Source organism: Labeo rohita, chromosome 25 (genome assembly GCF_022985175.1).
Source record: "Labeo rohita strain BAU-BD-2019 chromosome 25, IGBB_LRoh.1.0, whole genome shotgun sequence".
Lineage (NCBI taxonomy): Eukaryota > Metazoa > Chordata > Actinopteri > Cypriniformes > Cyprinidae > Labeo > Labeo rohita.
Genome location: NC_066893.1, coordinates 16,877,865 through 16,905,140, shown reverse-complemented (window position 1 = coordinate 16,905,140; position 27,276 = coordinate 16,877,865). Strand labels below are relative to the sequence as shown.

The 27,276-nt window shown below is 35.0% G+C and overlaps 1 protein-coding gene across 1 annotated transcript; it reads left to right on the top strand.

The window, feature by feature from the left end:
- Positions 1-911: 911 nt before the first annotated feature.
- Positions 912-27,276, top strand: mpped2 (metallophosphoesterase domain containing 2b). Its single transcript, XM_051100286.1, has 7 exons — positions 912-1,162; positions 3,596-3,808; positions 7,210-7,391; positions 8,445-8,670; positions 25,567-25,682; positions 25,823-25,936; positions 26,148-27,276. Exons 2-7 carry the CDS (start codon positions 3,681-3,683, stop codon positions 26,264-26,266), a joined length of 885 nt encoding a protein of 294 aa, XP_050956243.1. The 5' UTR covers positions 912-1,162; positions 3,596-3,680; the 3' UTR covers positions 26,267-27,276.

Below are 27,276 nucleotides of genomic sequence, written 5' to 3'. Positions count from 1 at the left end.
GTAGCACAGGTATATTTGTAGCAATAGCCAACAAATTATCAATTTTTCTTTTATGCCAAAAATCATTAAGATATTAAGTAAAGGTCATGTTCCATTAAGATATTTTGCAAATATCCTACCATAAATATATCAAAATTTAATCTTTGACTAGTAATATGCATTGCGAAGAACTTAATTTGGTCAACTTTGGCGATTTTATTAATATTTAGATTTTTTTGCACCCTCAGATTCCAGATTTTCAAATAGTTGTATCTCGGCCAAATATTAAAAGCTTATTTATTCAGCTTTCAGATGATGTATAAATACCCATTTCCAAAAATTGACTGGTTTTGTGGTCCAGGATCACACATGGTAAATTGGGACACTGTTTGTCATTGAGATGATAAGGAAAATCTTCACACACACACATACACACATTCAGACATACATTGAGTTATAGGGACATTCCATAGGCGTAATGATTTTTATACTGTACAAACTGTATTTTCTATCCCCTAAACATAAACCTACTCCTCACAGGAAACTTTCTGCATTTTTAGGTTTCATTCTGTATGATTTATAAGCTTGTTTCCTCATGGGGACCAAAAAATGTCCCCACAAGGACAAGGAGGGTGTTTCATCATATGTGGATGTATTCAGCATTAAAAAGTATGAAACCCCCTGTTCTGGCCCATAAAGCCAAACTGACATATGGACCAGCTGTAGCTTATAAACACAGACAATATCCAACCCAAACACAAACCTACTCTAGTGACAGTCTATTTGCATTCTAAAATGTATGCAAAAAAAGCTGCCAAATTCATTGGCTGTCTGACCTATCGCGTGCGTTTCCGGTGAAAGGTGCCACCCAATGGCCGTCCGTCTTTTTACCCCTAGACTCGACTGCTGTGCTCTCTGACCCCAGTGGCAGCGCTCGCTCATTGCACTCGTCTCTCTCGGGCTCTCCCTCTTCCCACATCGAGGCTGTTCTCTCTCTCCTGTCTCCCTCCTTCCTCGTCTGTCGCATTTCAGTGAGAGTGCTAGTGGAGAGAGACCCCGGGGGTCGAAGGTTCTGCCCTGCCCGCCGCGACCTCAACCCCTCACGGCTTCCGAAATATCCGATGACCGTCGTCTTTGACACATCAGCGGACAACCCCCGAGCGGTTCTGGGCCAAAAGAGAAGGTACACACTCAAGTCGCTTTTGAAGAAGCTCGCTGGGGGAAAAAATAGCGAGGCACAAAGCGGTAATGGGTTAGAGGTGGCTGGTTGTCATGTTCGAGGGAAACCGTTTAGAACGTTGCCTCTGATACACTGGAACGTTTTTACCTCAGCGCAGCGGATACATTGTAACATTTTCGCAGCAATACGTTACATTTTCGTGCCGTCAAGTTTCTTTCACGTTCATAGCTCGGCGTCTGAATAAAAGAATTATGTGGAGAGCGCTAATATCTGTCGGGGTTTATGTGCTCCTACCTTGCTTTGTGCACAAATTCTGCGTTATTTGTGCTATTTGAATGAGCATTTTTGATTTAGCTGCCTCATAGTAAGCAGAACAGATTTTGCATTACCCGTACAATGAAATGTAGACTTTCCCCGTGCAGTCTGACGCCAGTTTGGAAGCTTGGCTTTTGTTGACAGATAATTATGGAGTCAGAGGCTGCCAGCTCATCGCGAGCTGTTGGTCATAAGTGTTATTAATGTGACCGGTCTGAAGTCGTCCAGGGAGGGTGCGAAAAGTTCAAGTTTATGGCAAAAGGTTAGCCCGCCAGAGACTGTGTGAGGCGGCGCAGCTGAACAAAATAAATGCATGCAGGTAACAATGAGGGACGTTTGTTTTTAAAACAATCTTGTGTATGTGTTTATTTAGCTGGAGAACGTATTAACACGACTTGAGATGGATAAAAAGACATTCATTTTTTAAACAATGAATTGAGCTTTCTTTGTTGTTACTGGGAGAAGGATGTGTTATGGGAAAGCTGCATTTGACAGTTGGAAATCCGTGTTGAAAGATCAAACAGGAAGCAGAGTATATTTTTTCGACCTTAGAAAGTATTATGAAGAATAAGTTATGTATGAAATAATGTACAATTTGATGGTCATTATCACAAAAATATATTCTGACAGAGAAGCACAACACAAAGAATCTAAAATGTTAATTATTCTATAACTGTTACTCTGAAGTCCATGTTACTTCTTTTATGGTCTAGTTAGCAGTTATATTTAGCTACAGTTTAAGATATTTTGTTTTATTTTAAGTTGTCTGCTATTCACCTCTTTTTTTCTCTCTCTCTCTTTTCGGTTCTTTGTTCTTCTGAGCTTTTTTTTTTGGCGACTTAAAACTTCTAGCCCTCTATAAAAAGGATTCATGCTCATAAAATGAATATTTGTGACCTGGAACCACAAAACCAGTCATAAGGGTCAATTTTCTTTAAATAAATAAGCTTTCCATTGATGTATGGTTTGTTAGGATAGGACAATATTTGGGTGAGATTCAACTATTTGAATCTGAACTATCTGAAATATGAGGGTGCAAAAAAAATCAAAGTATTGAAAATCGCATTTAAAGTTTAAAGCAATGCATACTACTAATCAAAAATTACATTTTGATATATTTATGGTAGGAAATGTACAAAAATATCTTTATGGAACATGATCTTTACTTAATATGCTAATAATTTTGACCCATACAGTGTATTTTTGCCTACTGCTACAAATATACCCGTGCTACTTGAGACTGGTTTTGTGGTCCAGGGTGACATCTGAGTAAAAATCATGCTTGCATTGGTATGAAAAGAACTTAATCCTACGTAATAAATTTAAAAATACCAAAAACTACTTAAATATTACCTTTCAAACCGACATGGTGATGGGGAAAAATTCTATGCAATAAAAAACTATATTTCAGTGTTTTTGCCCCTTCTTGCAAAACTTCTGTTTTCTCACAAAAGGTTTGCGTTTCCCTGAGAAATGTTACATTCAGTTGCAAAAGAAATGAAATATATTTTCTTCCCAAAGTTTCTCAAGGCAAAAAAAAGCAAAAATTTGTGAACAGGTAACATTTGTGAAGAAACGTAAAAGCATTAAAATAATTTTTTCCTCCCATTAGTGTATTTTTTTCAGTAACGCTTTACAATATAGGTTATTAGTTAACATTAACTAATTACATAACATGAAATAAGAATGAACAATACTTCTACAGCATTAGTGATAATTTTAACATTTACTAATGCGTTATTAAAATCAAAAGTTGTGCCTGTTAACTTTAGTCAGTTCACTGTGAATTAACATGAACTAACAATGAACGACTGTATTTTCAGATTAATAAAAAACAATATATTCTTCATTGTTCATTCATGTTAGTTAATATATAGTTTAAAATTAAATAATGGAATCTTATTGTAAAGTGTTATTATTTTTCATCACTTTGTTCCTCTAAAATGTAATGCTGAATTAGCATATATTGGACAATGTCTAACAGAAATGCATGGATGAGACTGTCTTGTGGTCAGATTATCAGAATGTATTGTTTATACTGTCTCGGTATCATCTTGTTTAACTCTATTTGGATTTGCATTAATGTTTTGCATCTTGGCGTCTCTGTATGTGGTGACTCAGATCCAAGCCTTGGGAATAAATGATGCTTGTTCACCGGATCTGCACTGTACCGTTGTGACCTGCTCATGCCCCATCCAGAGGTGCCATGGCTCGAAGAATATCCTCCCAGGGGAAGGTCACCATCTCCGTGGATGAGTACAGCTCCAACCCGACCCAGGCCTTCACCCACTACAACATTAACCAAAGCCGCTTCCAGCCCCCTCACGTCCACATGTGAGTGTCTGTGTACAGTGTTCCTGTAACTGAAACATTGATTTAATTGATTGATTGAGGACAGAGCAGAATGCTGACAGAGAGGACATCTGGCGGCTTTTGTCTCATCTCGCCCGACAGGTGATCCGGAGGCTCCTGCGGCTTCACTTCTGTTGTAATGAATTATATTGACCTTTTTAACTTGATATTGTTGCAGTGTTTGCATATTAAGCATTTTAATGAGATTTATTTGACAGCATAACAGGGTTTAATAATGCTCTCATGTCTGAGATAATGGCACTGTGTAAATCTAGTTCAGTTTCAAACTGGCTATTTATTAATTCTTTTCTTATGTTCAGTCTTTTAGACACAAGGTCATGTACATTTCCGGTTATAGATATTAGTAAATATTTTGAAATATTATCATTTTAAAGTACTATTTTCTATTGCAATATATTTTAAAATCTAATTTACTCCTGTGTTGACAAAGCTGAATTTTCAGAAGTCCTCAGTGTCACATGATTCTTCAATATCATTCCAGTATGCTTAATAATTTTAATTATTCCAAACTTTAAACCTGCAGTGTAATCAATTCAGCATTAAAGCATTTGTACCCACATTTCTTTGTTATTGTAATAGAGACGTTAGGACTAAAACTGTAAGACGTGCCTCATGTTCTTGTACTTATTAACTAGAGGGAGGTCAAAGGTTAGTTGAGTTGATTAGCTCTTTAACAATGGATCTTTGACCCCAGGGTCAGAGCTCACCTCTAAAGAAACCTGATTATTGACTGATGCTGATGATGGCATAATGAGGCCCAGTGCAAATACTAAAGAACGGACCAACCTGATTAGCCAAGCCTTTGCTGCTTTAATGGTACCATGCAATTAAGGCACATCAGCACAAGCACAAGGGATCGACCAGGATGCATGTGCCATCGAATTGCTTTTAGCTTAAGTGTGGAAGAAACAGCGATTTGTCATTACATTGTATTATGTAACCCAATGCAATGTGCTTCGGGCAACAAATGCACAGAGCAGAGCGATTTATCAGTTTTATCAGTGCAATATATAGCAATAATGCTGGAAAAATGGGTAGGACTATAACATGATTCAAATTGGAGGCTCGGAAAGGGGTTGTTTCTCCTTCCACTTTCAATTCACACAAATTTTGTTGTAAACCTGTATGATTTCTTTTGCAGAACACAAAAGACATTTTTGTCCAAACAATGAAAGTCAGTGGAGTGCAAAGTTGTTTTGTACCCCACTGACAAAAACAGTTCTTAAAAAAAATGTTTTTAAAGGTTGTTGACTTTTTGGGGGGTATCTTTAAAGGAACATTTTATCCAAAAATTGAGATTTGCTGAAAATGCACCCCTTTAGGCCATCCAAAATGTAGATGAGTTTGTTTCTTCATCAGAACAGATTTGGAGAAATTTAGCTTTACATCATTTGCTCTCCACTGGATCATCTGCAGTGAATGGGTGGTGTCAGAATGAGAGTCCAAACAGCTGATTAAAAACACCACAAGAATTCACAAGTAATCCACACAACTCCAGTCCATCAGTTAACGAGGGTTCATACAGATACTGTAAAATGAAATTCCAGGACTTTTCAAGCACTACTTTTTTGATTTTCAAGGAATTCAATCAGAGATCTCGCTTATCAAACAATGTTGTATCTTTAAAATTCTAAAAAAAAGATAAATAGCAGGGCTCAACACTAAGGATTTTTTCTACTGGCCTGGTCGGGCCAGGAGTTCGAATTTTTACTTGCCCTGTAAAAATTTTCACTGGCCCTACCACAAAAAAAATTAAACAGTTGCTGTAAATCAAATGATTTGTGATCTGTGCTCCGAGGTTCCGATCTGAAGCAAAAGAATCCCAAATCCACTCCAAAGTTCTGATCTCGAATGATTCGCACTCCAAAGGTCCGATTTGAAGCAAAAGATTCCCGAATCCACTCTGAAGTTCAGATCTAAATCAAATGATTTGCGATCCGCACTCCGATGTTCCGATCTGAAGCAAAAGATTCACGAACCCGCTCCAAAATCCTGATCTAAATCAAATGATTCATGTTCTGTGCTCCGAAGTTCCGATCTGAAGAAAAAAATTTTCACAAACCTGCTCCGAAGTTTCAATCTAAATCAAATGATTCACGCTCCGTGCTTCGAAGTTTTGATCTGAAGCAAAAGATTCAAGAACCCACTCCAATATCCAGATTTAAATCAAATGATATGTGATCCGCACTCCGAGGTTCCGATCTGAAGCAAAAGATTTACTAATTCGCTCTGAAGTTCCAGTCTAAATCAAATGATTTGCGATCCGTGCTCTGAAGTTACGATCTGAAGCAAAAGATTCACAAACCCGCTCCAAAATCCTGATCTAAATAAAATGACACTCCAAAGTACGGAGCTGAATAATGACTCGCGAACCATCATTTCAGATCAGGACTCGGAGCACGGATCGCAAATCATTTATTTGCGGAATGATTTATGAACCCCCGATGAAGTCCTGATCTGAATCAAATGATTCACGATATGTGGTCCGATTGGAGCGCTTCGAAACAGTGAATCATTTTGTGACGCAATGGTTTAACTTATTCAGAGTTTCAGAAAGCTCAGTTTCTCCCATAACTGTAAGTGCTTTTTTAAAAGCATTAAAAAGTGATGTTGTAAAATCGAAAATGAATGGCTCTTTTAATTTGATCTGGTTTTGGTTAGTGAATCACTTGAAATGAATGATCAAAGTCAAAGCGGTTCCAGCGTAAATGACTCACTTAAATGATTCTGTTCATCTGTTTGTCTTTTCGCATCTTCAGCAATGTGTACACGACACTGTCAGTACTACTACTGGCTTAGCTTGCTAGTTTAATAACATTAACTGAAATAAGTGGAAAAAAGTATGATGTTGTGTGAATTTTGCATGAAAGTATATGTGCTTATTGAAAAAATTAAGCACATCATAGATACATTGCGTTTCAACAATTAAAGGACTTCTCAAGTACCTCTTCAGGAATATTGCTATTTTCAAGGGCTTTCCAGGCCTTAAATTTCAAAGTCAAATTCCAGTACTTCAAGCATTTTAAGCACCTTGTACAAAGCCTGGTTCATAACTTCTGAAGTGAAAAGCATTAAGATATTTTTAATTTCAAATGAGGCCTCTATCTGTATTTTGGCTCCACTGGTGAGCAAGCAATGTAATGCTAAATTTCTCCAAATCTGTTCTAAATCTGTTTTGTTCTGAAGAAACAACCTCATCTACATCTTGAATGGCTTGAGGGTAAACACATTTTCAGCATATTTTCATTTTTTGGTGAACTGTTGCTTTAACCTTTCCCTAATTCACTAATATAATTACATATAAAAATATAATAAAATAATAATATTCCCTCAAAAAAATAACACGCTCCTAATTTCCACAGGGTAGAGCCACTTCCCTACGATGCGCCGAAGCCCGTGGGCCATACACGTTTCGTCTGCGTTTCAGACACGCACTCGAGGACAGATGGAATCCAGATGCCTTTCGGCGATGTGTTGCTTCACACGGGTGACTTCACTGAACTCGGCCTACCGTCTGAAGTCAAGAAGTTTAATGACTGGTTAGGTAAGTGTGCAAAACCAGTCCTGTTACCTTTGCTGACAACTGCTTCCCCTGTTGTCACAACATAAACTTCTTTCCCTTTTCTTTTTTTCACTCAAAAATGAAAATTCTGTCATTAATTACTCACCCTCATGTCGTTCAAAACCCGTAAGACCTTCGTTCATCCTCGGAACACAAATTAAGTTATTTTTGATAAAACCTCAGAGCTTTCTGATCCTGCATAGACAGCAATGCAACTGACACGTTCAAGACCCCAAAAAGCTAGTAAGGACATTGTTAAAATAATCCATGTGACATCTGGGGTTCAACCTTAATTATATGAAGCTACGAGAATACTTTTTGTGCGCAATTATGTCACATTGACTATTTTAATGATAACCTCACTACCTTTCTGGGTCTTGAAAGTCTTAGGGATTTGGAACAACATGAGAGTGAGTAATTAATGACAGAATTTTCATTTTTGAGTAAGCTATCCCTTTATGGCTGTGTTCTTTTAGGTTTCGTGTCGAATCTAGTGACCTACTTTAAGAATGTTGCAGATCAATGTTTATTGTAATTTCAAAGCAAAAACCGACGTTATTGTTACATAATTTTACTGAATTTAATAAGCTGCAATGTGCACAGCATTTCTAGCAAGTAGGAAGGCCTTTGTTATTGCTGGAGGTGAAAGAGGTCAGATTGGAAATTGAAAAATGCCCAGCTGTTGGCGTTAATAGGTGCCCCTCAGTCTGGTCTCATTGGCCTCGGCAGCAATTCACTTTGATGAAATCAAGGTTCTTTAAGGTTACAGAGGTCAAAACGATTGTTTATCTGGTGGAATCAAAGTCAGGCTTCCGCCTACAATTGGCAGCCACAGTGAGCTGTAAATTGTCTCTGGTCTGTCAAAACTGTTGAAATTTCTCTATTTCATTTTATTTCAGATGCAGGTCACTAAAGAATGTGGTCTTAAATGTCACTTTTTCAACATCTGAATAGTCATTTGGCTGTAGAGTGCATGATACTGTGAAATATTGTTTCCCAAAATCTGCCATTCTCATTATCTGTCTCCTCTTACAGGCAGTCTTCCCTACGAGTACAAAGTTGTCATCGCTGGAAATCACGAACTTACCTTCGATAAAGATTTTATGTCAGAACTCATAAAGCAGGATTACTACCGTTTCCCCTCAGTGTCCAAACTGAGGACTGAGGACTTTGACGACGTTCAGTCCCTCCTTACAAACTGTGTGTACTTACAGGACTCTGAGGTCACCATTAAAGGATTCAGGATATACGGGACACCATGGTAAGCTTTTCTAAATGTTTGTTACTTCTTGTTTGCTACATCTGTCATGCAGAATAATAAGTGGGTTATTGAACAATTGAAGCAGATATCCTCAAGCAAAGACATAACTAGGCTTAGTTATGAAGTGAAGTGAAGTGAATTATGAAAAGCATGCTCTTGATTACCCACTTTTCACAATCCAGTCAATTCCAGATGGATAATAACGAGTCCTACATGTTTTTTCTTGTTGAATATTCTGTTTCACTCTTAAAGACAGAAGTAAAATGGGTTTCAAATGTCATTTTATGTTGACTTTGGATCTTGAGATCATTGGACTGGGAATTTTTATATTTTACACTACCAGTAAGATTTTTAATGTTGTTGTTGTTGTTGTTGTTGTTGTTGTTGTTTTTTAAGAATTCTCTTTTGCTCACCAAGCCTGCATTTAATTGATCCAAAATACATCAAAAGCAGTAGTGAAATATTTTTACTATTTCAAATAACTGATTTTTTATTAATATATATTTTAAAATGTAATTTATTCCTACAAATTTAAAGCTAAATTTTTTGCATCTTGATTCCAGACTTCAGTGTCACATGATCCTTCAGAAATCATTCTAATATGTTGTTCAAAAGAACATTTATTATTATTATTATTATTATTATTATTATTATTATTATTAATTATTATTATTATAACATTTATACACTATACCATTCAAAAGCTTGGAGTCAATATATTTTGTATTTTGGGGAAAAAAAATTATTTTGGGAAAAATATTATAGAAATTAATACTTTTACTTAGCAAGGATGCTTTAAAATGATCAAAAGTGATGATAAAGACATTTATAATATTAATGTTATAATATTATAATATTATAATATAATATTAATATTGAATGCTGTTCTTTTGAACTTTCTATTCATCAAAGGAACCTAAAAAATCTACTCAGCTGTTTTCAACATATTAATATTATTAATAATAATAATAATAAATGTTTTTAAACAAATCAGAATATTAGAATAATTTCTCAGGGATCATGTGACTGGAGTAATGATGCTAAAATTCAGCTTTGAAATCACAGGAATAAATTACATTTTTAAAATAATCAAATAGAAAACAGTTATTTTAAATAGTAAAAATATTTTAAAATTTTACTGTTCTTTACATTAAATAATTGCAGGCTTGGTGAGCAGAAGAGACTTCTTTAAAAACATTAAAAATCTTACTGTTCAAAAACTTTTGACTGGTAGTGTGTATAATAAAAATAAATAAATTAATTAATTAATTAAAAAATGTCATATTTAATATTTTAATATTTAAATATGTCATATTTAAATTATTTTAGAAATAGAAAAGTAACTTATTAAACTTTTTACGTTTATTTGACTTCTTACATTAGTAGTTAGGGGCACAAATAGGCTACAAATGTTACTAAGTGGTCTCTGAATAATCTGATTTGATTAGACATGGTGTTCTGAAAAGATTATGAACCACTTCTCTAAAATATTAAAAAAAATAATTTGGGGGGGTGATTAATATTGAATCAGTAGCTGCTGTGTGTTTAGATAAAGCTCCATAAATCACAATCAGTGCTATGTATACACAAACCATATGCAACATATGTCAAGTTCATTAGTTAAGTAACAGATGGTTGAATGACCTACATAAAGTTTGCATTTGATTTATTAGAACTGAACAAGGTTTATGTCTCTTGTATTTCTCATGGCTGTCTTATACCTTCAACTGATTCTTTTTAGCCGTGGACAGAAAGACCTTTGTAGACCTAGGTTATGTTAGACGCTGTTGTATTCTCTGCTCCGCAGGACATGAGACGTGTTCTCACTCGCTACAGATAGTGTTACATACACACACACACACACACACACACACACACATACGAACATTCACTCACTCTCTCTCTTTCATTCCATCTCTGTTTCTCTGTTGCTCTTTATGCACACACAGCCGTCATCACACATTGGCATGTTTCATGGGAAGACCTCATCATCTGATAAGCAGAGCATTATCTCAGTTAACCCCTCACCCACTAGGCTGCCCCCTCTCTCCCACGGGACGCCAACAGAGCTGTGTTAGATTTCAGGTGTGAATAGATGCCTAGCAGTGTTTGGCACTGAGAGCATTCTGGCAGTGTGACACAATGGTCGACAGCTACTAGAAGCAGTTTATCACCTGGAGACGCCACTGAAGAGTCAGTTGAATGATGATGATAGCTGCTTATTTTATTTTGTAGTTAATTTTATCATCTTTTCGCCATTTCCAGTTAGTGACGTTAATTAAATTTAACGTCATCTATTTCAAATATGATTCACATATAAACATAATTGTTTTCCAACCCTCATTCTAATGCTAATGAATCCAGATGATTCAAAATTAATATTTTAAATATTCTGAATCTCATTTCCATATAACATGCATAAACAGGCTACATTTTGTAATTTATTTATTGTTAGTTATTTTTAATATTTCATATAAAATCAAGGTAGTACTATGGCATTGACTATATTAAAATGTCTAAATCTGTTTCTACTACTACTACTACTACTACTACTACTACTACTAATAAAATTATTAAAATTAATTGGTAATGGTAATAATTTTTTTTGCGTAAATGTTAAACATTTTGTAATTTGTATTTTATTATATAAATATATTAGTGCTGTCAAATTGATTAATCACGTCCAAAATAAAAGTTAGTTTACATAATGTGTGTGTACTGTTTATAAATACAAACACATATATGTATATTTACATGTATATATTCATATTTATAAATGATGTATATATAAATATATATTACATATATTTCTTAAACATATACATGTGTATACACATTACACACAGTACACACATTATGTAAACAACATTATTTTGGATGCGATTAATTGATTTGACAGCGCTATCTATCTATCTATCTATCTATATATATATATATATATATATATGATTTTGTTATATACAATTTATTTAGTACTTTTGTAGAGTAATTTAGGTATTCCATTTGTAGGAATAATAAATAAAATATATTTATTTATTTATTAGCATTTTAACCTTTTATATATTGTTTTTATTTACTTATTTTGGTATCGGTAATTATAATAAAGTAAATATTATTTGCATATACGTCAAACAGACTGCATTTTGCAATTTGTATTTTATTAGTATATAATAGTATATAAGTGCTGTCAAAGAATAAGAATAAGAATAATAAATTATATATTAATATATTTATTACCATTTTAAATTTTGTATATATATATATATATATATATATATATATTTTTTTTTTATGGCATCTGTAATAGTAATAAAAAAGTAAATATCATAAATGTCAAACAGGCTGCATTTTTTTTTTTTTTATATTTTATTATATAAATATATTAGTCCGGTCAAAACTATTAATCAAGATTAATCACATCCGAAATAAAAGTTTGTGTTTACAAAATGTGTGTGTACTGTTTTTAAATACACTGATACATGTATATATTAAAGCAAAAAAAAAAAAAAAATATATATATATAATCTGTTTGTAAGAATAATAATGTATAATAATACATTTATTACCATTTTAAATTTTGTATATTGTTTTTATTTATTTTGGTAGGTAGATCTCATTTGCATAAACGTCAAACAGGCTGCATTTTGTAATTTGTATTTTATTAAATAAATATATTAGTGCTATTAAAATGATTAATCATGATCAGTATAAATGTTTGTATTTACATAATATGTGTGTGTACTGTCTGTAAATACCTCAAACATACATGTATATATTTAAGAAAAATGTACATGTGTATAATCATATTTATATATGATGTGTACATAAATACAGTACATATTACATATTTCCTAAATACATGTGTATATACGTATACACACACATGCACAACACGCATATTATGTAAACAAACTTATTTTGGATGCGATTAATCGCGGCAGCACTAAAATATATGTAATATATTTTGTTATATACAATATAGTTAGTACTTTTGTAGAGTAATACATAATGTAAGAATAATACATATTTATTAATAGATTTATTAGCAATTTAAATCTTGTGTATTTTTTTTTATTTTTTAATTTGATTAATTAGTGCTAATTTATTGATGATTTAGATTTCTGTGACAAACGTTAGGCTTGTAGAGGACAACGTCCAAACACAAAACTATCTAGTCTATCTGAAATATCCTAAGGTTTTCAAGCCCGCCAGAATTAGAATGCTAATTTTGGTAAGAAGTGGGAAAACCAGACATCTGCGATGGGTGGTCTTGGTGGGGGTGCTCTTTGGTCATAGTTTTCCCAGCCTCTCCTGCAGGAAGTGCTTTTTGTCCCAACACATCCTGGTGCTTTGTTGAGAGCCAGGATCAAAACGCGAGGCTGACCCCGGTGCGCCCCTCCAAGTGCACGCTCGCAGTGGGCCTTCCTGACCTTCCTGACCCTAGGCCTCAACTATCAAGAAGGTCATTTACACGGCTCCATTCTTCTTCCCTACAAAGTGCTCAGTCAGGCTTGACTCCCGTCTGGCCCAAGGTAGAACACGGGCCTGTTTTATGTCCATATATTCACCGTTAGTTCCTTTCATGGCGGCACTCCCGTCAACACATTGACCTTGACTCGATTACTCCCTATCAATATCCAATATGCCTTTGTATGCCTAACCAGAACATCTATTGGAAGCAAGGCTATCTTGCATAGCTTGGCAACCACTATCCTGATAACGCCACATTTGGTAATCCTGTTTACGATACGCCAGATATGCTTACCGATATGTGTTGCGTATATATTCCAGCTTGGTTTGATTAACATGTAAGCTGGTTGTGCTAGATGTTGCTTTGGCTTTTGAAAATCAAAGGCTTTTTAATCCTCTTAGGCAAGGCAGACGCAAGTCATGTGACCCGAGTTCATCTTGGGTGAGTGTTTGCAAGGCCAGGCTACAATAGATAGTGGGGGTGTGTCTTTCTTGCTGCCATAGAAACCGTATCACTGCTTCATCCATATCATGTCTTATAATTATGATGTGTTTGTGAATGAATGATTAGGGATATGACATTCGCTTGGGTTTTTTTAGGACACACAACAAAGCTGTTTATCTGCTTTAGTATGGATACTAGATATGAAGCGTGAGGTTTTCTCTCAGTGTGCGGTCAGATCAATGTGAAGCTGATAGCGCTAATTACTTTGATAGTATTGGTAGCGTTATTTAAGGTGAGGACAGTTTGTCCGCTTTACTTTATGCTTATTGCCCCCACCATTTTATAAGCTTACATTACACTTATGTCCTGTGTCTTACGGCCTACCGCTGGAACGCCACTCTCTCGTGAAAACGTGCAATAGTAAGTGGAAGCTAGAGATCATGGTTAATAAGTTTTAAATATGGATGTTTTTCTTAGACAAATACATCAGTTTGCTTTAGAAAGCCTTTATTAATGCCCTGGAGCCATGTGGAGTACTTTTTATAATGGGTGGATGCACTTTTTTGGGCTTCAAAATTCAAAAGACCACAATTCCAAGAAATAAAGTCTAGACTTTTTTTCTCAGAATTGCAAGTTTGTCTCACAATTGTGACTTTTCTTTTTTTGTCAAAATTGTGAGTCAAAATCTCGCAAATCTCACTTCATAACACACAATAGCAAGTTGTTGAGTCTGAATTCTGAGAACATATCAGTCGCTTTTCCTCTTAAAGTTTGACGTATAACTCGTAAGACCAAAAAAAAAGTCAGAATTGCGAGATACAAACTTGCATTTGCAAGAAAAAAGTTCGAATCAGTAAGAAAAGGTAAGAATAGAAAAGGTAAGAAAAAATGGGAATTACGAGTTTTTATCTTATAATTCTATCTTTTTTTCTCACGGGTGCGTGTTTTTTTTTTTTTTTTTTTTAACTTGCTATTGCGAGTCATAAAGTCAAAATTACGAGATATAAACTTGCTATTCTGAGTTCTTTTTATCAGAATTGCATGATATAAACTTGGAATTGTGGTTTCGCAATTCTGAGAAATTAGGTCTTGACTTTTTTTTTCTCAGAATTGTGAGATATAAACTTTATAACACACAATAGCAAGTTGTTGAGTAAGAATTCTGAGAAGCCTCTTTTCCCCTGAGAACATACCAGTCTCTTTTGAAGTTTTACTACGTAACTCATGAAAAAAGTCAGAATCGCAAGATACACAGTCACATTTGCCAGAAAAGTCAGAATTGCGAGATACAAACTTGCCTTTGCCAGAAAAAAGTAGGAATTGCGAGTTTAAATCTTTTTTTCCCTCACGATTGTTTTTTTTTTTTTTCTTTGAATTGTATTATGCAATTCTGAGGAAAAAAAGCCTGAATTATGAGATTAAATAGTTGCAATAACTTTTTTTTTTTTTTTTTTATTCAGTGGCGGAACAGGCTTCCATAAGAAACAAACATTACTTTTAGAAAAGTTTGGGGTTAGTAACTTATTTAAATTTATTTGTTTTTAAACAGATGAACACTCCTGTTCAGCAAGGATGCACAGTGACTGTATTTTATAACAGACATTTTGTTATAAGAGTTCTATTTTAAATAAGTGCTGTTCTTTTTAACTTTTTGAATACAGGTATGACAGTTACCGGAAGCTAGAGATTACGGTTTATTAAGTTTTAAACATGGATATTTTCTTACACAAATGCATCGATTTGCTTCAGAAGGCCTTTATTAACCCCTGGAGCTGTGTGGAGTACTTTTTATGATGGATGGATGCACTTTTTTAGGCTTCAAAATCACAACACCCATTCACTGGCATTATAAAGCTCGAATGAGCCAAGACATTTTTTTTTTATGTAACTCCGATTGCATTCATCTGAAAGAAGAAAGTCTTATAAACCTACAGTAGGATAGTTTGGGGGTGAGTAAATCGTGGGGTAATTTTAATTTTTGGGTGAACTGTCACTTTAAAAGTACAGAAACCAGGGCCAGGGACATTTTACAAATAGCTGTTGATTTCATTGGGTTTCCTCTGTAAATTGAGGATTTCATTCTCATTGGGGAAGGTTGAGAGAAATCCTAAACATTTTGTGACGTGGTAAATCATGCAATGCACTGATTTTAGTACACATGTAGACACACTCTGGCTTGTTAAAACATCTTGACAGCTTAATGTGCGTTAACGTGCTGTACCTCGGTAGCGTTGGCTCTTGAAGGCCTGCTGATGAATATTAATAGTCTCATCTGAATGAAAGTGTTGACAAGTATCTATAACAGTCTGATGCTTTTCATCTCTCTTCTGATTTCACATTCATCTATCCAAATGTGATGGCTTTCACATGTTCCCCGGGCATCGATCTCATGGCCTTGTTGTTGTTAGCGTCACACTTTTCCAGTTGAGTCATATGCTTGTTGTTCCTTAGCCCGCCCTTGTTTTCATTCCTTTTTTCTCATTCATCATTGACCTTCATGGAAAAAACGCATAACTCTCGTACTGTGCGTAAATGTAATTACCCCGTCCATCCGGGCTTCTCAGCTATCAACAGAAGCCTCTATAGAACAACAGTTTTCTCCGGCTCCTGCCGACATGCTACCTGCTCACGTCACTGATTGTAAGCTGACCCCTGGCCCGAAGGTGGCGTCATTTGTCAGTGGTAATTAACAGCTGACATCTCCTCCGCTGGGCCTGATGATGGCTGGCGGCGGTTGCAGTACCAGGCAGGGAGGATTGAGAAATCAAGGGGGGGGTTGAGGGCATAGTGAGGGCACAGTGAAAGAGAGAGCGAGCGATGGACCGAATAGAAAAGGGGTCAGATGCTGTTAGTAAGCAGGCTGTACAGAAAAATGTCGGCCATGTGGAAGTTTCTCTCAGAACAGATCTATTCACAAGCTTCAGTAGTTGAGTGGCCCACATGTTGTTGTTGTTTTGTTTTTTTTTTCATTTCCAGAGGGGACTGTGTTTTTTTTTTTTTGTTTGTTTAGTTTGTTTTGGTTTAACTGCAGCTTGGTTAGATTTTGGGCAACATGACAAGGATTTTGTTTGGAGAGGAACAACTTTTTGTTGTATTTCAGTCATCAACACTGTTGTGAACATGATGGTCCTGTTGTGATAAACTGGCACTATCAAAGAGGGAACAGATTGAAGTTGTTTTTATCTTTATTTTAATTAAGTCTTGTTTTCCCTTCTTCCTTTGATCTGTTTCAATTCAGGTGTTCAAACTTTTTTCTCAGCCAGTGAATTAATGGCTTAAAGTTAACATGAAATAGTCTTCCTAACCTGTTTTACTTCCATAATGTGAAATATATTTGAGTGCAACAGTACAATACATATAGAAACTATGGAGCCAGTTTCCACCACTGAATAAAAAATAAAAAAAAGTAGTTGCCTCTTTTAATCTCACAATTCTGACTTTTCTCTCCCAATTTGTTGCAATTCTGACTTTTTTTCTCAGAATTAATATAAACTCGCATTTCTGAGAAATTAAGTCGGAATTGTGTGATATAAGCTTGCCATTGCAAGTTAAAAAGTCAAAATTGTGAGATATAAACTTGCAGTTCGGAGAGCATATCAGTCTTTTTCCCTTCAGAATTTTATTTTATATATAAAATATATTCTGAGAAAGAATTGCGAGTTTATATATATATATAGTGAATTTATATTACGAAATTCAAAAAAAAAAGTCAGAAATTGAGTTGTCAAGCAATTCTGACTATAACCCGCAATTGCAAGTTTGTAACGCAAATCTGAGAAAAATAAAATCAGAATTGCAAGTTTATGTCTTGCGATTCTGACTTTATTTCTCACAATTGTGAGTTTATATCTTGCAGTTCTGAGAAAAAAGTCAGAATTGTGAGTTTTTGTCAAGCAATTCTGACTTTATTTCTCACAATTGTGAGTTTATATCACAAAATTCTAAGAAAAGTCAGAACTGTGAGTTTTTGTCAAGCAATTCTGACTTTAACTCACAATTGTGAGATTATATCTTGTGATTCTGACTTTATTTCTTACAATTGAGAGTTTATATTACGCAATTCTAAAAAAAGTCGGAATTGAGTTTTTGTCAAGCAATTCTGATTGTAACTCGCAATTGCAAGTTTGTCATGTAAATCTGAGAAAATCAGAATTGCAAGTTTATATCTTGCGATTCTGACTTATTCTCACAATTGCGAGTTTATATCATGCAATTTTGAGAAAAAGATGAAAATAGCAAGCTTATATCTAACAATTCTGATTTAATTTCTCAGAATTGTTTATATCTCGCAGTTCTGAGAAAAAGTCAGAATTGTGAGTTTTTGTCAAGCAATTCTGACTATAATTCGCAATTGCAAGTTTATATCTTGCAATTCTGACTTTATTTCTCACAATTGTTTATATTACACAATTCTGAGGAAAAAAATAAAATTAAGTTTTTGTCAAGCAATTCTGGCTTTATAACTCAAGTTTATATCACACTTTTTTTTTTCTCAATTCTGAGAAAAAAGTCAGAATTGCAAGTATGTATCGCGCAATTCTGAGAAAAGAAAAGTCACAATACTTTTTTCTTTTTCTTTAATTCAGTAGCAGAAACAGGCTTCCATAAGAAACAAACACTACTGTTAAAAAAGTTTGGGGTCAATTACTTTTTGTTTTGGAAAGATATTAATACTCCTGTTCAGCAAGGATGCAATAAATTGATTAAAAGTGACAGTAATTTATAACATTTTGTTACAAGATTTTTATTTTAAATAAATGCTGTTCTTTTGAACTTTCTATTCATCAAAGAATCATGAACAAATTATCACAAAAATGTTAATCAGCACAACTGCTGTCAACATTGATAAAAGTAAGAATGAGCAACAAATCAGCATATTACTCTGATTTCTAAAGAATCATGTGACACTGAAGACTGGAGTAATTTATTTCACAGAAATAAATTACATTTTAAAATATATTAAAATGGAAAAACATTTTTTAATTTGTAATAATATTTCTGTTTATACTGTATTTTTAATCAAATAAATGCAGAGCGAAAATACTTACTTCAAAAACCCCAAACTTTTGAATGGCAAACTATTTTCTGACCACTGGGCAAAAAAAGTTGTTCTTTGATGCATTTTTATCAAAAAATGTTTGATATTTGCACCATATCAGAAGGAATATGTAACAGGCTTCCTGTGGGATGTGCGCCACGTGGTACCTTCACAAAATCACACTAGACAGGAAATCCCGAAAACGTCTCATTTCCTCTCTACTCTCATGTCTCTTTTTTGTCCCACATCCAGCTCTGCAGTTTCTCTCCTGACCGTTGATAACCTTCTCCAACATCACTTTCACAATCGCACATCTTACTCTGATCCCCCTCTCTTTCACCATCCTGCTGTCAGGGGCAGATAAATATTTCAGTAATCCTTTTTGCATGTGAGGTGTTTGAAGGACTAGCAGGCCTGTGCATTAGTGGCACACTGATTCCAAAGTAAGCACTGCGAGTGTGTGTTTGTGTGTTACTAAGGCTCAGCCGGCTGCTCCTGTGTGCCACTGTGTGTGTGTATGTGTGTGTGTCCAGGTCACTAAGAGTTCATCAAAACAAAGTGCTGACACAGCCAAAACAAACACACACGCAGACACAAATATACACTTGGGTCTCTGTTCTGAACAGAGTTTCTGACAGTGAAAGCTTTCTTTTCTCTTTTCTGTCTCTCGCTCATTTTTCCCCTTTCTCTCTTTTTAAAATTACATGGTTTTCTTGGTATTTATTTTCTAAAGTAATGTAAAATAATTATTTGTATAAGTTGTATTTCATTATAGTTATAATAATGTTTAATTATGCTAATAATATTTAAGTCACAAAATGTTTTTGGTTAATTTTACATTAAAATGTAGTAAAATAATTGTTTATTTAATTCTGATTTAAAACCAGAAGTGGTTTATTTTGCAATTATTATCAGCTGTACTATAGCTTACTTACTTAAATAATAAATAGACATGAAAAATCAATATTAATATATTGAAATATTTATAAGGAGAATAAAGAGACCACAAAGTGAAATGAGAGATATAAAACTAACTGGATTGACCAATCAGAATCGAGTATTCCAGTATGCCGTGTAATAATAAATTTCCTTTTGTTTTCTGTTTGTGATCCCCGTTTTATTTGCATGCTGAGAAGTAATGACTTCTCATTGTTGACTACCTTGATGTACTAATGAAAGCAAGAGTTGGGCGCTGACGTTTATGTGTGAGTTAAAGCAGATGAGCCTGAGTATGTTTGCAGGAAAGCTAACAGGTTTTGAGAAATTGTCCCCAAGAGTACCGGCCTGGTGCACAATGTTCGAAAGCAACCACTCGCCTTTATTTGCCTTCCTATCAATCATCCTCAGACAAGCCTGGCTACCCAACACACACTTATACACTGAGACCTCAGCAGCCATTTCCTGTGTTCAGGCTCTATTTCATCCACTATCAACTCCGTTCTGTCAAACTATGAAGAAGCGCTAATGGATAGACAAACAAAGATAGTGCTGAGTCTATGAGACCAGCCTGTGATGATGGATGTTCAAGTCCATAAAGGTTGGTTAATGAAGAAGGGTGGCAGTAAAGTGATGGCTTGTATTTGAATATTCGCTTGCATCTGTCTTAAAGAGATAGTTCACCCAAAAATGAAAATTCTGTCATTACTCGCCCTCATGTTGTTTCAAGCCCGTAAGACCTTTGTTCATCTTCACATGGTTCGTACAAGGTGCTTAAAGTGCTTAAAAAACTTGAAAATTTATGGCCTGGAAAAGTCTTGAAAGTAGCAATATTCCTGAAGAGAAAGACAAAATACATGCAATTCAAAAAACATCATCACTTACTTCAATTAATGCCAGAAAACTAGCGAGCTAAGCCAGTAGTAGTACTGACAATGTTGTGTAAACATGGCTGAAGACATGAAAAGAGGAATAGATGAACCGAATCAATTGAGTGAGTCTTTTATGCTGGAACCGCTCTGATTGATTCAAACTCGCGACTTTTTGAATTTCAGCATCACTTGTAATGATTTTAAAAATCACGTACTGTAGTAATAGGTGAAATGGAGCTTTTCAAAACTCTGAATCAGTTAAACCATTGCGTTGCAAAATGATTCACTGTTTAGAAGCGCTCAAATCAAATTGCGAATCATTTGTTTCATATCGTGACTTCAAATCGTGTATTACGAATCATTTGATTTAGTTTGGAACTTCACGTATCACAAATCATTTGATTTAGATCGGGACTTCAAATCATGAATCATTTGATTTTGTTTGGAACTTTGCATATCACAAATCATTTGATTTAGATCGGGACTTCAAATCACGACTCATTTGATTTAGTTCGGATCTTTACATATCACAAATTTGATTTGATTCATTTGATTCAGATCAGGACTTCAGAACGTGTATCACAAGTAATTTAACTTGGATTAGGACTTCAAATCACGAATCATTTGATTACGATCGGAACTTTGCGTATTACAAATCATCTGATTCAGATCAGGACTTCAAATCACGAATCATTTGATTTAGATCGGGACTTCAAATCACAAATCATTTGAATTAGACCGGGACTTCAAATCACGAATCATTTGATTAAGTGATCTGAATCAGTTCCGATAACTTTGCGTATTACAAATCATCTGATTCAGATAGGGACTTAGGAGCGTGTGTCACAAATAATTTGATTTTGATTGGGACTGCAAATCGCGAATCATTTGATTTAGATCGGAACTTTGGAGCGCATATCGCAAATTATTCGATTTAGATTGGAACAGGTTTGTGGATGATTTTGCGAATTGAATGATTCAAATCAAAGATTTGTGATATGCAAAGTTCCGATCTAAGTCAAATGATTCACTCCGAGTCCGAATCTGAATTGATGGTTCACAAATCAGTTAAACAACTGCCTTGATTCACTGTTTCTAAGCACTCCAATCTGAACGCATAACGCAAATCATCTGTGTCATATCAGGACTTCAAATAGCGTATTGTGAATCATTTTATTTAGATCGGGAAATAGAAGCGGGTTTGCAAATCATTAGACTTGGCTTGGGACTTTGGAGTGCATATCACAAATCATTTGATTTAAATTGAAACAGGTTCAGAAATCATTTTGTGAATTTAACGATTCAAAAAAAAAAGATTCGCAATACGCAAAGCTCCGCATAGTCAAATGATTTGCGATACGCACTCTGATTCCTGATCTGAAATGATGGTTCGCAAATCTTTATTCAGATCGGAACTTCAGAGCGTGGATTGCGAATCATTTAATTAAGATCGGAACTTCAGAGTGTGGATAGTGAATCATTTGATTCAGATCGGGACTTTGAAGGATGCATAGCGATTCATTTGTTTCAGATTGAAGGATTTCGGAGCGATTTCGCAAATCTTTTTTTCTTGAACAGTGGAAAACATAAAAACAAAGCGAAGAAAAAGAAAGTATACACAAATACAAATCCCTTAAGAGAATTAACCAAGATAAGAGAAGAAATTGTTGAATAAAGTTCACGCATGTCTTTTGTCTGTCTTATTTGATAGACCCCGTTCTTTTGCGAGGTTTAACTGGGTCTCTGAATTTAATTGGCAGTTATTTTAAAGCGACAGTCTCTATGCTTTTCCATTTTTCCCTCTAAAACCTTTTTCATTCTCTCTGTAATTGGTTTTCAATACTCCGCTCCAGGGCTCTCTTTCTATTGTTATTCTGAGGTGGTACAAACCACTGGGCCCTAGTCCCTCGTCTATTTCAACATAATTCAGTGAATGAAAAAGAAGATCCAGGCCTCAGGTCTCAGAGAACATGTTATGAAAACCCTTTCCCCTGCTAGTCTTAACCTTTTGCTTCTCAGAGGCTCTGACTTTGTCAAGTGCTCGTTGTAAAATGACCTCCAGACAGCTGCACATGTGAGCTCATACATATATGTATGCCCATGAGTACGGGTAGAATCAAGCTCTTAAAGACTCGTTAATGCGATTAGCTGAACAACTAAGCTATTTAGTGGTTGTAATCTCATCCTTTCTAATGCTTCTTTTATTTTCAACGGTTTTATGCTCATCAGATTCAGCAATCAGGTCATATCATTGCAGGATTCACGAAAATCTTATGAAAAAAAGTAAAGACATTTCTGAAAGGGGACATTGGATGCAAAATTCACTTTTAGATGGTGTTTGCATGTAAATGAGTCTTAGCAGCATGTGGACACAACCATTACGAGGTGATATTTGACTCCTTAAAGTGATTTACAGGGGAATCAAATTCATAAATTCATGTTGAGGTTAATGTTTTAAATACAAAATTTTGAATACAGAAATATTAAATGATTTGAATAATTGAAAAGATACTTTAAAAATTAAACAAAATCTGCCAGTAGGTGGCAGGAAGCCCCTAAGAGTTAGGACCCTATGAAATCAGTTTTATTTTTTGTCCCATATTCGTTTTTCCATTTTAATTTTTCTGGATTCCATTTTTTTTTTGTCCGTTTTAATTTTTCTGAACTCCTTTTTAATGGTTAAATTAATTGTATTAATCAAAAAGCATGTCTAATTAATTAAAATCATGAAACATAAACAATTTAACATCAGTTTATGAAAAGTTTAACAAAAATTACGTTTAAGGTCCTATGAAATGTTTTCTTTTTGTTTTATGTATTATCATTACCAATTTCTGTGTTCTAGCATGTCTAATTATTTGACAGCATAAAAACTATAATTCTTCAGTCAAATCATTTATTCTTACAATAGCCTCGTGAAATGTTTATTTTTCTCAGAAATTCTGTGTTGTGTTGTGCATTTCATTTCTCTTTTAATTAATGAAAATTAAACAAATTTTATGTTTTGGCAAACATATATATGATTATTCCTTAAAAATAAGGTTTTAACAATTTTAGTAGTAGTAGTAGTAAGACCTGCCACAATGTCTTCATGTTACGCTCAACTTTTATTTTGACCGTTTCTGTGAATACCGTTAAATTTCTGTGTGTATTTGATATGATGATAGTTTTACTCAAATGAAACAATAAAATGCTCACAAAGTGACTCTCAGAGCAGTTCTGGAAATGTTGCTAATATCACGCACTTCAGTACGAGTAGTAAACAAAACCGTGCATCTGCACCATTCATTAACACAAAGACATGCAGACATGCAGAAATCATAACTAAATAGTTGTTTTGCAGCTTAATATTTATGAATATTAGTCCATATTGCAATTTGATTGAAGTGTAATGACCTACATTTGATTAACTCATCCAAACTTTGACAAATTCCGTGACATTCCACATTAAACTGTAAATTCCGATTTTATGACTGGATTCCGCAATTCCGCATCACGGAAATCATAGGGCCCTATAGAGAGTATGCACTTCTATAGTAAACATGTCCTATGTAAGAATGCTCTCATATGTGCTGAATGTTGTTTAAAATGGTCAGAATTATAAAAGTGGCAAATCTTACCTTTTATATAAGTGGTTATATGCATGCTTGAAATCTGTGCATGAATATCTTAGGGACCATACTTTTATTTTATTTTTTCATGACTTTTCATGCTTTTGAACAGAAAGGACAGTAGAGAATGACAGAAAAGAATGGGGTGGAGAGTTGGGAATGGGATTGGCAAAGGAACACAAGTTGGGACTCGAACTCGGGTCGCCAGAGGTGCAGTTAGGCTATCAGCACCGACTTACGGACCTTAATTCACTGGAAAATTTCGTACTAACTGAAATTGCATGTATGCAATAAAAGCACACTTTGGGTGGCTCTATAAGCATTAACACAGAAGAGGAGAAATTGTTTAATAAAGTATTTTTTGTTCAGAGTACCACGAGTACCACGAGAGTACCACGACACATGCGTGGTAATATTGTGAATGCATGCCAGAGACTTACAGGTAAGTATTTTTGTAGCTTCATAAAATTACAGTTGAACCATTGATGTGACATGGACTATTTTAACGATGTCCTTACTACTTTTCTAGGCTTTGAACGTGGTAGTTATGTTGCTGTCTATACAGGTTCAGAAAGATTTTATCTCGAATTTCATGAAAAATATCTTAATTTGTGTTCTGAAGATAAATGAAGGTTTTACGGGTTTGGAATGACATGATTATGAATAATTAATGACAGAATTTTTAATTTTTGGGTGAACTATTCCTTTAAGAAAAAATTCATTTGCACACGTGTTGCAAATTAGACAAATGAGACATTCTCCTGTGTGTACAAAATATAAAAATCCAAGGTTTTCCTTACATCCAGACCATATGCTGAAAAAATGTGTTGTTCAGAAACAGCTGTGATGTCACAACCATAAGCACATTAACATATAGGCACTTCTAATTTAGCTTTTGTCTCAAGCTGTGTTGAAATCCTGCACTCTAGTGCAGCTTGTGAAGTGCCGTTGAGCAGTTGCAGACGTTGCTCTCTGCAGTGCTTCCAACTCTCATTTGTCTGCACTGCCTCCATCCATCACCCAGCTCTGCTTATCAGCATGGGGTCAGTTCCTGCCCTCTCTACCAAGGCCTACATTTAGCCCTGGCCTTGCACAGCCTTGTCTAGCTGGGGCCAGACACTTGGCCCTTATCAGACGGGGTCTGAGAGTGGTAAATAAAGGTCTGGCCCGGGTTACCGCAGGCTGTCAGCAGGCCCGTCCCAGAGGGGAAATAAAACTCTTATTAACATGCTTCTGCTCATTGGTGCTGACAGCTTGATCAATCTGCCTCCTCTGCAGATGACCTCTGCTCTGCTGCGAACCACCGGACGCCCTGATGGAGGCTGAAATGAATAGCTTGAGTTGTGCTATAGCCTCAAATCAGATACTGCAATACTCCAAGGATTTTTTAGACTTTTTGTCATGCACCTTACCAGCTAGTCTACTGTCAACTTTTGCGTACGTGTGTGAGAATGGCACGCAGGCTTGTGTATGATGATTTCGACATTTATGAAGTGTGTAAAATGCATCTGTCTGCTCCCACAGGACCCCGTGGTTTAACGGATGGGGCTTTAACTTACCTCGTGGCCAGTCTCTCCTCGATAAGTGGAACCAGATCCCCGAAGACGTAGATATTCTTATGACACATGGGCCTCCTCTGGGTAAGCACTGAAATGTGAATGTAACTTTAGATGTGGAGCATGTATACATCAGTTTGTGTCTGCAGATGGACTGTTGTATTTTAGAGACATCATAAATGCGATGATACACCACTAAGAATGTGATACTGGACTTTGTCCAGGGTTCAGAGATTGGGTTCCCAAAGAACTTCAGAGAGTTGGCTGCGTGGAGCTACTCAACACAGTACAAAAGAGGGTCCGACCCAAACTCCACGCATATGGGGGAATCCATGAAGGTAAGAGCTTGACACTCCCCATATATATATATATATATATATATATATATAAACAAATATAAAATGTTATAAATACTAAGGTAATAAAAATGTTAAAAATATTTTTTAAATATATTAGAAATTTGTAGATATTTAAAATAATATTTAAATTGATAAAGTAGAAATATTTAGGCATTTTTTGCATAGAAAATAAATGTTTTCTCATTTTCAGGGTATGGCATAATGACAGATGGCTATACAACATTTATCAACTCCTCCACATGTACAGTCAGCTTCCAGCCTACCAATCCACCAATCATATTTGATCTCCCCAACCCAGGAAACTCCTGAGACTCGTTAAGCCCCGCCCTCTTTTCCCATTTTTTCTAACTTTTCCTTACTTAAAAGTAATAGTCTTTTTGTACTGCTTGTATTTAAAAATGCATGGAAATGAACTATTTTTTAACGTCGGATTGAAGCCGACACCATTTGAATGACTATTGTAGGCAAAGAATAAGTCGTGAAATCATATTTGTAATTTGTTTGCATCGATTGCCTTCTGTTTGTTCTTTTTTATGGGTCAGGATCTTAAAAAGTGCATTATAAGGTACTCCTAAAAGCGTCAGCAATACTTGACCATGTCTGATTTAATATTAATTGTGCTTTGTAAATTTAATATAAAGTTATTTAAAGTCATGAACTCTTTATGTGGTGTATTCAATTTTGAATTTAAATGGGTCCAGTGGGTCTGATATTTATTGCTCCAATCAGACTTCGCTCTTTTTTCATCGAGAAGAAACATTTTTATCTACCAGGCCATTAAACACCATAAGACAAGCATTTTTCACCGTTTGTCAAAAGATGGAAGCGATTATGTGTTGTAAATTGAATTTCACATTATCGCTGTGCTGCTTTTGTCTTAATAATTATAGTTTAGAAGAGGCTGAATGTGCAAATTCTTCAGATCATCAAGATACCTGCATTTAGCATGTATTAAAAGTGGATGAGAGCTTTCAATTTGATTGGTTCTGCCTCAGGAGATCTACAGCGATAAATTGGCTATCTCTCTTTAAAGATTTAAACACAATTGTTTATCCTAGATTTGCAATACCTTCATATTCTATTGGTTTCAAAACTGGAAATTACAACACTAAGCCATTTAATTTCTCCTCGTCTCCATTTTTAGTTGTTGTAATAATGTGTGTTGTATATTTCACTGTGGATCTGCAATCTTGTGAGCACAAAAAAGTTTTTTCTGTAATTTCTGCTATTGTAAATGCTTTCTTTATATGTTTGTGACTTTTTTTATCCATTGTGACATTTAGCCAAGTTTATATGCAAATAAAACTGCAAGATTTTTA

What these genes read in the sequence shown, in the direction of transcription:
- mpped2 (XM_051100286.1), top strand. Translation starts at nt 3,681, where the DNA reads ATGGCTCGAAGAATATCCTCCCAGGGGAAGGTCACCATCTCCGTGGAT. An exon ending in GAAGTTTAATGACTGGTTAG is followed by an intron (nt 7,392 to 8,444) that starts GTAAGTGTGCAA and finishes CTCCTCTTACAG; the next exon opens with GCAGTCTTCCCTACGAGTAC. An exon ending in ATATGGGGGAATCCATGAAG is followed by an intron (nt 25,937 to 26,147) that starts GTAAGAGCTTGA and finishes TCTCATTTTCAG; the next exon opens with GGTATGGCATAATGACAGAT.